At 51.1% G+C, this 12,926-nt stretch overlaps 1 protein-coding gene across 1 annotated transcript; it reads right to left on the bottom strand.

The window, feature by feature from the left end:
* Positions 1-2,525: 2,525 nt before the first annotated feature.
* Positions 2,526-12,176, bottom strand: LOC310922467 (NF-kappa-B-repressing factor-like). The gene is made up of 3 exons (XM_083883049.1): positions 11,714-12,176; positions 7,369-7,490; positions 2,526-5,345 (listed from the first exon to the last, which is right to left on the bottom strand). Exons 1-3 carry the CDS (start codon positions 11,914-11,916, stop codon positions 3,364-3,366), a joined length of 2,307 nt encoding a protein of 768 aa, XP_083739175.1. The 5' UTR covers positions 11,917-12,176; the 3' UTR covers positions 2,526-3,363.
* Between the last annotated feature and the right edge of the window lie 750 nt (positions 12,177-12,926).

Genomic DNA, 12,926 nt, shown 5'->3' with positions numbered 1-12,926 from the left:
CTGGAATGCTTGTTACTTCTGCACTTCACATGCAGGATTTATGTACAGATCTACATCAACCACTATGGCTGTGGTACCTGGATGTTTGCTGGGAGGGTGAGAAACAAGCCTTTTTATTTTAATCACTATTTTAATGGACATGCGTACAGAAACTGTCACTAAGTTTCTATAATTCTGTCATGGAGGCATTACTGGACAAAACCAGGCAGAGCTGTGGTACTCACAAAAAGGCCTTCCACGTTAAGAGAGAGATAAAACCTGGCCGGTTACAGCGATGGAATTGCTCTCCTTTGTCCTTTACCTGCCCCTTGTTTTTAGCTAAAGAAGATAAGTTGTTTGGGATCTAACTTTGTTTTGTGGAAAGTTTGAATTAAGTCCATGGTAGGCACTCGAGTCTCTGCAGTTTCTGCTCTTTGTAGATGACCACGTGGTTTGTGTGAGCTACTGCTGCATGCTTGAGTTTGTTCCCCTTCAGTTTTATGAAAGTATTTTTTCAATTCTGAAAAAACATTTGTAAGTCCAGTCACTTTTTTTGTAAGGCAAGTTTGTACCTTTGGATACAGAATACCTTAAGCAGCAGTGTGGGATGGAACCTGCAATTGTGTTGTCCACTGTTCCAGTGTCTTTTGTGTGCACATTGGTCTGTTAGTTGAAAAGTATAACTTTGCACAAGTAACCCATGTAAGAAACTGTACATTTTTCAAAAGTTGTAAATAAAGTGTAACCTTAGTGCTTATTGTATAAATAGGCAAGAAGTGTACAACTGTGCTTATTTACCTGGGCTGCCAGCAGTTGGGTGTGGGGTGAAGCTGCAGCACTGAGATTCTTCCTCCTGCGGCAGCCGTGGGGAATTGCCGGGGAATTGCGGGGAGGGGCAGGGAGGAGGGACAGGGCTGGCGGCACCTGCAGGAGTGACGGGGTGGGGACAGGGCTGGGGACAGGGAGGAGCCTGTGACCCCGAGTTAGCCACAGCAGCTTCCTGAGCTCAGCTCATACAGGAATTGCATTTGTTTTCCTCCTGTCTGAGCAGGCTGAGAACAGGATTGATAATGAGTGGCAGATACCAAAAGCTGGTTCTGATGCTGAGCTCCACAATTATAAGTGGCAGGGCTCTTTCAAAAAATTCAACACCAATTTGTACCTGCAGTGACAACAGCTCGTACTCCAACAGCCTTGTGCCTTCTGTGGAGCAGCTGTAATGCCTCTGCAGGCACAGCCCCTTCTCTAAGGCCACAGCCCTTGTAGCAGTCCCACCGTTCTTGTGTTTCACTAGTTAAAAAAACCCTGAAACAACGGAGTGAGAGAGCCCAAACTCTTCAGCGAGCCAGAAATGAGCAGCACAGAGGCCTTTATCTCCCGTGGTGCCTCTCCTGCTGCCGCTCTCTGCTCCCGTGCGAGCCCCCAGCAGGTCCTGCACGGGCAGAGGGGTCACAGGAAAGGCAACGCCCTGCACAGACTGTCTGGGCCAGCTGCCCCTGCCGAGCTGCAGTGACTGCAGCCCCACCTCTCCCAAAAGGGCCTTTTTCATCTGGAACACCAGCGGTGCTCCTACTGCCTGCCTTGGCACCACCAAGCTCTAACAACCTGCTGCAAACCGAAGCCAGGGAGGAGGAGCTTCACTTCTTTCCCTAGAAAGGCTTCCAGGCTTCTTCCACTCCTACAGCACCATCTGCTAGAGCCCAGTGCTCTTGAGAGCAGGATTTAGAGAGAGAAAAAAAAATAATGCACAAAAAACAACCCCAAACAAAATGGAAAATAATCTACTTTTAGAATTAACTGCCATATTATTTTTTCACAGCAAGTTGTTACTCAGCAGGCCAAGCAGGCAGAAGCTGTGCTGCAGCCAGGCAGAGAGGAGAGGATGCTTGATCTCTGCTTCCTGAGTCTCACCTGCCAGGGCAGTCTCTCCTGTTCCCCAGCACCCTGAAGGGATGGAAATCCCTCTTGACTGCTCACCAAGGGACATTCTGAGGTCAGGCATCCTCACCTCAGCCCTGAGAGCATTTAAAAACAAAGCAGAACAAGAGGTGGGAAAAAAGGTAGAGGAGGGTGCAATGATTTGGAGAGGCAAATACAAGCAGCAGAAAACTGAAGGTGATGGCTGAGACATGGCAACAAGAGACCACACAAAACCAGTGCCTTAGGACTGGCTTGGGGGTACAGGATCATCTGCAGACCCCACTGCAGACAGAATACACAGAATCTCTAGGCACGCCTCACTCCTGGCTCTTTCCAAGGTCAGCTCTAAGCTCCCCAAGCATGAAGTGAGTGTTCTCCAAGGCTCACAGAGGCCTGGAGCCCACAGAGCAGCGGAGATGGAGCTCAGAGGCTGCCTCCCCACAAAGGAGGGAAACACTCCAGCCTCCCAGTGCCATGAGCCGGCCCTGGAGAGGATCCACACTCACACGTGGTCAGAGCAAGGCCAGGAGTTTCCTGGGGAATCACCTTCACCAGACACGAGCACTGGTACGGGGATGGAGCAGAGAAATAACCAGGCACAGATTCGGTTTTGTTGAGGATTAAAGAGCTGATATTCCAAGTAAAAAAATAAGTTATATAACAGTCCCCACAAGCTACACGAGCATCTTGGAGCGTGGGCTCTGCATTTACCTCCAGTTTTTATATTTCACACTTCACCATGGTATCTGCACATGTCAACTGTTCTCCAAGGTAGAAACACGCTGGAATTCTCTCAGTCCCATTCGCTGGCAATGAAGGCGCCCTTCAGTGATTCTCAGAATGGGAGACTCAAGGTAGAAATCTATGAATAAAACTATCACTAAACTGGTTAAGGTTTACATACTGTACATACACACACAGCAGAGACAAGACCTCGATATATGTATTTCTAAAGAATAATCAAGTTTTCACACTTTCTTTAATACCAAGTGTGGCAAACCCTTTTTTTTTCCAGAAATAAAACTTTATTTTTGTTGTCATTAATACCAATTTTACATACAAGTTTATGCCCCCAGACTGCATTTCCTTTGCTTTTTAATTTTTTTTAAAAAGGTTTTTTTTTTTATTTCCTTGCTCAAGAATAAGGGACCTATAATTTTAAATGATGTCAAATTCCTTCTCGTTGGGCATGTGTGTTTGCTATTACAAAACTATTAAAATATGAAGGAACAAGTAATATCAAAGACACATACAGTAACAGCACTACTGCTTTTGGGTTGTGCTAATGTGCTTGAACAGAATTCGGTCGGTCCTACACACCTAACAACATTTTAGAAATTATATTGCCAAAGTAAATTCATTAAGTTGTTAATGTCATTATTACCCACAAGAAAAATGCAGCATCTCTTTCTTTAGTCGAGTGTCCAGGAAACTCAGTCTCTGCTCAAAAGGGGACACCTCACCTCAGTTTGCTTGGGGCATGATAAGCTCGTAATGCCCAACCTGGCCCTCCTGCTTCAGCTGATCTAACAGATCTTCCTTGCGCCGCTTCCTGCTCACCACCAAGTACCGGTTGTGTCCCTGCCCATGGGATTTACTTTTAAGACCGTATTTTTGGGCAATTTGATGTATCTGCTTCCGCTCATCCATGGTCAGGTCTCTAGAGAAAGTCAAGTCAATGTGACTGTCTGAGCGTGCATAGTTTCGAATGATCTCTTCAATATCTCTCTTAGCGATTCTGTTCACCCTTTCCACATCAAGCCCAAGTCCTTCCCTTTTGAACTGCTCCTTTACTGAAATAGGCTCCCTAATTCCTTCACCGTCTTTTCCTAGGCCACCGCCCGTCCAGCCCATCTTTCTTAAAATTTGGTTCCCAATGTTGTCTTCTTTGATCTTCTGCTTGAAAGCCTCTTCTGCTGATCGACCCCGAATCTCATTTCTGGAGATGACGTCTTCCACAGTGCCTTTCTTTAGGTTATTAACAACAGTTGGCTGAGTCTTTTTGAGGATTTTCACGGCTTCCTCTGCTGCCTCATGCTTGACAGATTTCTTCACTCCAACTGCCTCTGCGATGAATTCATCCTCAAGCATCACCTTGCACTTCCACCGCATGCCCGTCATCCTCTCAAAGACGTACTCCACCGTCATCTTGTTGAACTGGGCGGTGTCGTTGAGGGTACACACCGGGTTACTGGAGTTCTCGTAGATCACCAGGTCCTTCAGGTCCTTCTTCCTCCCGGAGCCCCGCGACGAGCAGCCCACTTTCTGCACCTGGGTCACTTTGAGGGATGCTATATTGGACTGCATCTTCTGCAGGATTTTCAGCGCCTCCTCGGCTGCTGCGTGCTTGCTGGTCTTTTTTGTGCCAAACCCCTCGGCCAGGCAGTGATCTTGGAGATACACCTGACAACGCCACGAGCGGTTGGGCATTAATTCATACTTGTATTCAACAGACATTTTGTTATATGAGGCAGAATTGTTAAGTATTCCTATTGCATCGCTGGCGTTCTCTGTGAGGACAAAGCTAGTCCAGTCTTTGTTGGCATTCGTGGAACCTTTCGAGGAGTCAGTACCAGGCTGCATTGGGACACAGTCCCTGTTGGCAACTACAAACTCCTCGTGAGGTTTGAGGGCGGGAGGGAAATCCGGGCGGCACACGCCAGCCTCACACACCACCAAATCCTCGTGGTAGGTGTGCTTGAACTTCCTCTGAACAACTCGAACTTCCACGGATTTCTTCAGCAGCTTCACCGCCTGCTCCGCGGCTCGATCCCGGGATCCGTTCTTGCTGCCGGCGTATCCGGTGGCCAGGTAGACGTTCTGACATCGCACCTCGCAGGCAAAGCCATCTGTCAGGAGCTTCTTGCTCTTGGGGAGGTCAGCGGGGGCGATCTCTTTCAGAGGAACATAAATATATTCAGGGTTTGTCTTGCACGCCTGAATCGAACGCGTCAAAAGGTACGTGAAGTTAATTTTATCCGTCCCGGTGTTTGCGTCTGGATTAGTGAGATTTTTCCAGACAGCTGCTGACAGTTTCTCCATAAAGCTCTGCTTCAGCATTATTGCTGACGGAGGGAAAGTCTCTGATGCAGACGGGGCAGTTGAAGGGGAAACAGAAACGCTGCTTGTGGTAGAGTCCACGCTGTTCACAGCCTTCTTGGCTGCTGCTGCTGCTGGGCCTGCAAAGCCAAGCCCAGCTGAGCTGGAGAGCTGGGGGTCCACCTCTCGTGCATTCACTAAAGAATTTGTACAGTTTTGAGCTGGCTGTGCCATGCTGTTGGTATTTGCCTCCTGGTTTGCCTCCTGCATTCGGTTATCCAGAGAATTGTCCTTCTTCCCGTCCTTCTCAGCACTGGTGACAAAATGTATGGGCTCGAAGCGCGGTCGCACTCGGAACCTGGGCGCCACCTTTTTGGGTGGCTCAGGAGTCTCTGCCGGCTCTGGACCTACGAGATGGAAGAAAATCACACCATTACCAATATGTGCTAGGACAGGAAGACAGTGTTTTCAAAAAGTGATCTTCAAGAGGAGCCTGCAGGCTCTGAATGCAGGATTTGCATTCCTTAGCCAAAACCCAAAAGGTTTTCTTCCAAAAGACCTTCACAGTTTATCAAAGACAACCAGTCATTCTTGTGCAGGTCACTACAGTGGTATTTCCAATCTTCACAACTACCACATAAAAATCTCTACATATTTAGTCACATGATGCTGCCTTCCAACACTGCCCACTGACTCATCTGGTAATTTCTAAAGTTAATCCCTTCAAATCTACTAAAATATATAAAACTATGGCCAACAAGACAGAACACCAGAGCAGGACTAGAGCCTCAGCTCTGACTCTGCTGCAGGGCTGCAGGATGAAGTCAGATAAACTACTTTATCATCAGGTCTTCTCATTTGAGGTGGAACACAGTGGTACCAAACCCTCCTTTCCAAAACGCAAAGAGCTGTTACTGATTTAATAGAAGCATATTTATTTTCTCTCAGGGTATGCACTTGCTTTGGGCTAAAGGGCAGCAAACAAGAAGAAACGTGCCTGAGCCTCAAGGGACAGCTGTAGGGCCCCATTACTGACAGACCTCTTGTTTCTTCTCCAGAAGAAATGCAAATGAGACAGACTATCCTGGTGTGCACAGCTACTGCAGACAGGGAGAATCAAACAGCTGATACGCAAATATGTTACATCCAGGAGATGGTTACACAAGACCTCTCCTGTGGAAGATTCAGCACCCACGTGCTGACGTGGTGCATGTGTGTAATTTCATCGGAGGAGCCAAAGGCCAGCTCAGTGCTGGGAAATGCTGCCTAATCCAGTGCCAGTGTGGGCAGCCCTGCTGCAGGTCAGGCTGTCTAGACATCACCCACCACAGCACAGGTGAGGTTGATCACCACCCAGCTCGCTGCAGGTGAAAACAACACCTGCACACAGCATAAACAGTCCTTCCTTCCTACTGAAATCAGGTGACAAAGCTCTTACACATTAAATCCTTTGCCCATCAGTTTTGGTAAATTATGGCAAGGTTTGCATTCCTTCCTCTCTCTGTTTTTGATGGTTGCACTGCAGCAGCACCTAAAGGCTCCTGCCAGCAGAGTGGCTCATTATGCTGTCTGTGCAACAAGCCCTGGAGAACCCTCAGGGCTGCTGCCTGTGGCAGACAAAACAGGGGAGAAGAGCAGCATCTCCTCAGTTCTGCAGCCGACCCATGGAAGCACAGGAAGATTGCTGGCTGTCAAAATAAGGGAAGCAGCTTTGGCAGAGCTAGAAATGATATCCAAGCCCAGAGGAGCCCTGTGCTGTCTGACCTCACACAGCCACACTGCTGACTGACACCCAGGCACAATTCCCACCCTTCTCCAGAGGGAGGGAAGGCAGCTCTGAAGGTGCCATGGAGAAACCAGCAGACAGAACTGCCAGCCCTCTCTGCCTGCTGCATTTCCTCCACTGGAAAAGCTACAGTTGGAACACTGTTCCCTAAGATCATGGGATTCGGCTGATACATACAGCATTCCCCAGGGCCAGCAAGGTAGAAAAAATCCCCAAAACTACACATCATGTCTACTCCCATCCCCTCAAAGCTCCAAGCAGGCTGTAACTCAAAATCAACGAGCTGAACTCCACATCTCTATGTACTTCGTTGAGTGAGAAGATCACTCTTCACCACAGCAGATAAAGCCAGACAGGTATTTGATTCCAGACACCATCCCTAGGGGAAACCAATTACCTGATAATTTAAACGAAAAATGGTAAAAAGGCATTTTCTTAAGCAAAGGCAGAACTCTGTGTGAATCACACACGTGGCAGAGGAGAGAGAACTGCTGTGCAGTCCAGCAGAGCAGAGCACACCACAGGCACTTCCCCCAGTCTGCTGTGCTGCCTGTCCCGGAGGCAGCCCCGTGGCATTGGTGCTCCCAGGGATGGCCACCCAAAGGGACAGGGAAGGGGCCACTGGCACAGGCAGGTGCACTCACTGTCTGATGGAGAGCGGTATCTCTTCAGTTTCCTGTTGGGCACCAACTCGTAGGACCTGGTTTCCCCAATGTCGATGCCTTCAGCCATCTTGAGAACCTTCTCCATGACCTGCACGCCGTACCTGTGGGGGTTCAGCACAGAACAGCTCAGAGCCCCATGGGGCAGCACACACAAGCTTTTATTATGTAAAACAAGAACTAAAGCTGCCTGAGACACAGCAGCAGGTGCAGGGAGATGCTCCTCTGACCCTGCTGGAGCAGAGCCCTGAGCACTGTCCCCCTGCCACGGGCACAGCTCACACCAGCTGACCCGGCCCTGCATGAACCCACTTCTGACCCCACCATGCAGCCACCACACTGACAGTATCCTAAACTGAAATCCCAATACACTCTCTGACAAAATGCAGCGTTTGCAGAGCTGCCAGGAGCACTAATGAACGCTGGGGTGTGAAGGAGGAGCAGCAGCTTCAGTGAATCAAACACGGGAGCTCAGAGTGGCACTGGAGTCCCGTGAGGGGCAGCAGCCAGAGCCTGCACGTCACCAACACTGGGACTGCCACATCAGGCACTACTCAGCCTTCACTGACCACCCCTCAAAAAGCCAAATTAAAGTCTACCTGGGTGCTGTAACTGAAATGTTTTAAGTTCTTGAACCACAAGAGAGGTGAGGTGGCTGTGACAAGCTCTGAGCAAACCCTGACCTGGCTGCAGCACCCACAGTTCCCCACAGGCCCATCCCTCTATGCCTTACATCCCCTACCAGCTCAGTTTTCCATTGCTCTGGGGACCTATCACATGATTTCAAGCCAATTGCACACTGAGGCTGAACAGGAAAAAAGCCAAACCTTTCTATCCAAGGAGAGCCTACAAACACGGCCTGACAGCACCCTCTGACAGCTTTACACCACGGCCCAGGAAGGAGGAAGAGCAATGCTGCACCTGTTCCATGGCATGCTCACCTTCCAAAGCCAGAAAGCATCAGGGCACTGCCCTCAGACAGGAGCCCATAACTGTCCCGACAGCCAGGGCTGCAGTGACTTGCACTGCCTTCTAAATACTGCTGTTCCAAGGGTTCTGGAAATCCACTCAAGCTCCACTTAGGAGAGGTTTTTTTCTGCTCCTGATTTAGAGGGCCAGGCAGAAATTAGATCCATATAAATTTCTGGGTGAGAACTCTGAGCATGGACTACTGCAGTCCCTGCTTCACCAGCACAGCTCAGCCCTCAGTGGAGGCACTGGAACCAGGAATGGGACGAAAATTCCAGGAGGGATCAAAGGGAGATGAGACAGTGGATTTTTCCTCTTGTTTCCTTCTCTCATGGAATTCTGTCCCATCTGTCACTAAGAGAAAATAATGACCAGTACTGAAGAGAGACTAAAGAAATGGCCAAGGTGGGTGAAGTGTGCAGCTTGCTACCCTCTTACCAGGGGGGTTTTCTCTTTGGAAGGGCAAAGATACCATGAGATTTTGGCTGGCCTCAGCTTCTCTCCCTCTCTCGCTGTTGGCACCAGAGGAGGAGAGTCGAGCTGTTGCTTTACTATGGGGAGAATTCACTGCCATTGCTGCAGCCCAGCCCTGTACTGCTTTTCCTACCCTGGGTCAGCCTTTGCTCCTAAGAGCAGCCACTTAACTGGGACCTTATTCAACCCTACCTCACTGGAAAGGACCCTCACCACCTACCTGGGTGCCTTAGGGGAAAAAAAAAATCAAGATCATGACCTCCTCTCCCTTCCCAGAAGGCGCGTCTCCTGGCTGCGAGCAGCAGCTGCTGGCAGAAACCCGGCTGCGGCTGCCCAGCCTCGCTGTTTTCTGTACTGCTTGGGGTGTATCCGCTACACTTTTACCCTGCACTGGGTGTCCACCCCAGGTCTGAGCAGTTTTTGTTACATTTTGTTTTCCCGTGCCCGGCCCGGAGCCCGCAGCGCCCCCGCTGGCCGTGCCCGGAACTGCAGGGCAGGGGAAGGCACCCAGCCTGTCCCAGGGTTTGTGTTCTGTCCCTCGGCGCTGCCCTGGGGGGTTTGTTTGCCTTGTTTTACACACACACACCAGGAAACAACTGCTGTTACTTCCCTCATACCTTTGCCTGAAAGCCCCTAAATCAAAGTTATAATAATTTGGAGGGAAGGGGGCCATGTTTTCAGCTCCAAGGGAGATTCCTGCCTTCACCTGTCCTTCACACCAAGACACACCCTCATCCTCTCGCGGCCAAAGGGGAGAGGAGTGGGAATCTGTTTCCCTCTCTGGCTTACAAGGACAAGATGACATTACCTGTGAAAATGTCCCTTTCCATCAGAGTACAAGAACAGTGTCAGATTTGACACCTGCTGTTCTTCACAAAACATGGAGACCTTTAGGGCTGGTATTTCTGCTGGGGGCGAGGAGATCAACCAGCCTCAGCACGTGTTTGCCTGGCCAGAGGAACTCAGTGTCTCCAGCACTTGACTGAAGCCTTCCTGCTGTGACTTATTAGGTTATTCCTTACTCTGATCCCCATAGCTCTGGAGCATAATGCTTTCCTGCACCACCACCCCATTTTCAGCCACCTTTAACATATCTGGGAATAGGAGCACCTTCTGTGCTAAACCAAATGAAGGCTTTTATTTAACCCCTTCCTCGCAGACCATGCTTTCTAAGCCTTCTGGACCCTCTCCCAGCAGAACACTCTCTCAAATTTCATAGCAAAGACCCTGATCTGCTCTTCTCAGAACCACAGAAGAGTCTGAGTTGGAAGGGATCCACAAGGATTATCGAGTCCAAGTCCTGAGTGAATGGCCCAGATGAGGATTGAACCCACAGCACTGCCATTATCAGCACCCTGCTCTAACCACCTGAGATACTCTGACAAACAGGTTGTCTTCAGATGGCAAGAAATTAGGAAAACAAAACAAAGCCCCAAAATAAACACCAGTCAACAAACTTATGAGAAAACATCAAAAATCCCTCAAACTTTGAAGCTATTTACTCGGTAAGTCAACAACAGCTCTTCCCAAACAGCAAAAGGGAACATTGAGGGTCCTTTCCTTCCCCAGGCAACCGCAAGTAAAGCTACAATTGTTTTAATTAACAGTACAGTGTGTTCCCGTGCAGAGCTCTCAGCCAGGCACACCAGCTCTGGGAAAATGGATAATGGTGACTGCATCCTCAAATCTCATCTCCCCTGAGAGCTGCAGGTGAAGGAGTCCATCACAGAAAGTACGTGCACTTAAAGTTAAACAGGCTTAAACTGCATCAGCTCGGGGGATTTGGAACCTTCTGGTAACAGAAGTGAACACAGTTGTTCCCTTTTATTACCAGCACCCTGTAACTGTTTATTGCACCATTCCCTAAACCCTGGCACAGAGAAGGTGTCCCATTAGGAGAGCACACAAAGATGGACCACACAGACTGTGTAGGAAGAAGACAGTCTCAATTTGAACACATAGCTCAAGCTTTGGAATTTGAAACTATTTTAAATCTAAGTTAAATTTTGGTGCTTGCAGAGCAGAACAGCTTAGTACTTGACCCAGAACAAAAAAAAAAAAAAAAAAAGGAAACAGGCAGATCTGTATTTAAAGATACTGATTTTGCTCTGTAGAGATGACAGAAAGTATTCCCTCCCTAAGGCCGCAGATGGAACATTATTAAAAGTCCATCTATGTGCCATCAACGCTCAAAAGCTCCTCTGTCACTGCACGGTTTGCAGGAGTTGGCCATTAAGCAGCTGCTTCCGTCCTTCCATCCAGACAAAAACAAAACCATCGCATCATCAAAGGTGTCACTGGAACGCGGGTGACGTTTCTGCAGCTCTCCACAACGTGGCTACGGACAGAACGGCTGGATGAAAGGGGAGCCCTTCCATTCCCCAGTCCTATTTCTCCCAGAAAAGCTGAACCTCCAGGGAATTGCACAGGCTGCTCTGTGCTCAGGGAGAAACCCTCTCCTCATTTAAATGACACAGCAAAGCACCGCAAGCTTAACGACTCCTGGGGGCGGGACATCAACAACTACTTGCAGAACACACATAAACTTTTCCAGAAGCTGCTCCCCTCCACGCGCCGGCACACCCGAGCAAACAAAACCTCCCCTCCACGTACAGACACCGGCATAGTCGAGCAAACAGAACCGGCCGGGGACAGAACCCCTCTTACACCAGCCCCTTCCATCCCGGCTCTTCTGCGGTTACATTCTATAACGCATCTGGGGCCGGGATTGGGGAGATTCGGGAGGAGCCTGTGCCCCTTCTCCCCGCGGGGTTTCCGTCCCGGTTTCAGACTTCCATCGTGATTCCTGCCCGCACACGGCCCGTCCCGCCGAGCCCCGGGGAGGAGAGAGCCCGAGCCCGCCCGGTGTGCCCCGGGGCCTCACCTGCAGCCCATGAAGACGTGGTTGGTCCAGAGCACGGAGAGCGCCAGCAGCTGGTCGATGGCGGCGCCGGGGTAGGCGGCCAGGTGCCGGAGGATGAAGCGGCGGCGCAGCGCCCATTGCCGCTCGGTCTCGTTGTACTGCCGCCACTGCTCCAGCACCGGCTCGGGCACGGCCTCCGCCTGCGGCTCCGCCGGGGGCGGCATGGCGGGACGAGGCCGCGGGGCCGGGCCCCGCCGGGGGCGCGGGACTCACCGGGCCCGGCCGCGGGCGGCGGGACCAGGCCCCACGTGCGGACCAGGCCGCGGCTCGCTGCGGGACACCGCGAGGCGCCGGCCCGGCCCGGCCTCGGTTCCCGAGTCACCCCCCCGGCCCCGGCCCCGTTCCCTGGCGGCCCCGCCCCGCGGGTGCCGTGGCGGTGGCGGTTCGGCCGCCGGTGCCGCTCCCGTCACCCGAGCGGGGCCGAACGGCGCGGCCCGGCCGGCGCCGAGTCACGTGGGGCGCGCGTCACGGCCTCGCGAGACGCCGCGAGAAACAGCCGCCATGGCGGGGCCGCGCCCGCAGCGCCCCCTGGCGGCCGGCACCGCGCACCGGAGGGGGCGGGGCCTGAAAGTGGGCGGGACCACAAAATGGTCTGAGGTCAAAATGGGCGTGGCCACACAAGTGGGCGGTGTCACATAAGTGGGCGGAGCCAAAGCGGTCCCCGAAGACCTCCCGGTCCCCTCTGTCCCCCCGGTCCTCCCGGCACTCCCCAGGCCCCAGGATCTTTCCTTGGGCCCCCACCCTGCCCCAGCCCTTGCCGAACACCCTGCCCGCGGCCGGCAACCGCCATCCTCATCGTGCTTCGGCTTGGCCCAGTGAACAAACCAACCACCCTCTTTTTCAGCCCAAATCTTGCAGTAAAAACAAGGTTTTGCTGGATAGAAAATATGAAAAGAAACCTGTCAACCTGTACAGTTCTAAAGAGATGCCAGATATATATTAAAAAAAAGGTAGTATTTTTTTTTTTTGCATTAAAACCAGAAATTGTTGGAATCGCTGAGAAGAAAGTCAATGAAACAGCATCGTCTTTCTTCAGAAACAGTGATGTGTACAGCAAGGTGACCAGCTTTCCCTGAGATTGGATCCAGGATGTGCATCCAGGTCATCCAGCACACTGAGAGGGAGACCAGGCTAAAGATCCTTCCCGGTGACCGCCCGGAGCCTGGGCCCAGCC

The sequence above is a fragment of the Zosterops lateralis genome (assembly GCF_965231275.1).
Source record: "Zosterops lateralis genome assembly, chromosome: Z".
In the NCBI taxonomy this organism is placed as follows: domain Eukaryota; kingdom Metazoa; phylum Chordata; class Aves; order Passeriformes; family Zosteropidae; genus Zosterops; species Zosterops lateralis.
This window is presented reverse-complemented; position numbering and strand designations above follow the sequence as displayed.

What these genes read in the sequence shown, in the direction of transcription:
- LOC310922467 (XM_083883049.1), bottom strand. Translation starts at nt 11,916, where the DNA reads ATGCCGCCCCCGGCGGAGCCGCAGGCGGAGGCCGTGCCCGAGCCGGTG. An exon ending in CACGTCTTCATGGGCTGCAG is followed by an intron (nt 7,491 to 11,713) that starts GTGAGGCCCCGG and finishes GAACCCCCACAG; the next exon opens with GTACGGCGTGCAGGTCATGG. An exon ending in ATACCGCTCTCCATCAGACA is followed by an intron (nt 5,346 to 7,368) that starts GTGAGTGCACCT and finishes TCCATCTCGTAG; the next exon opens with GTCCAGAGCCGGCAGAGACT.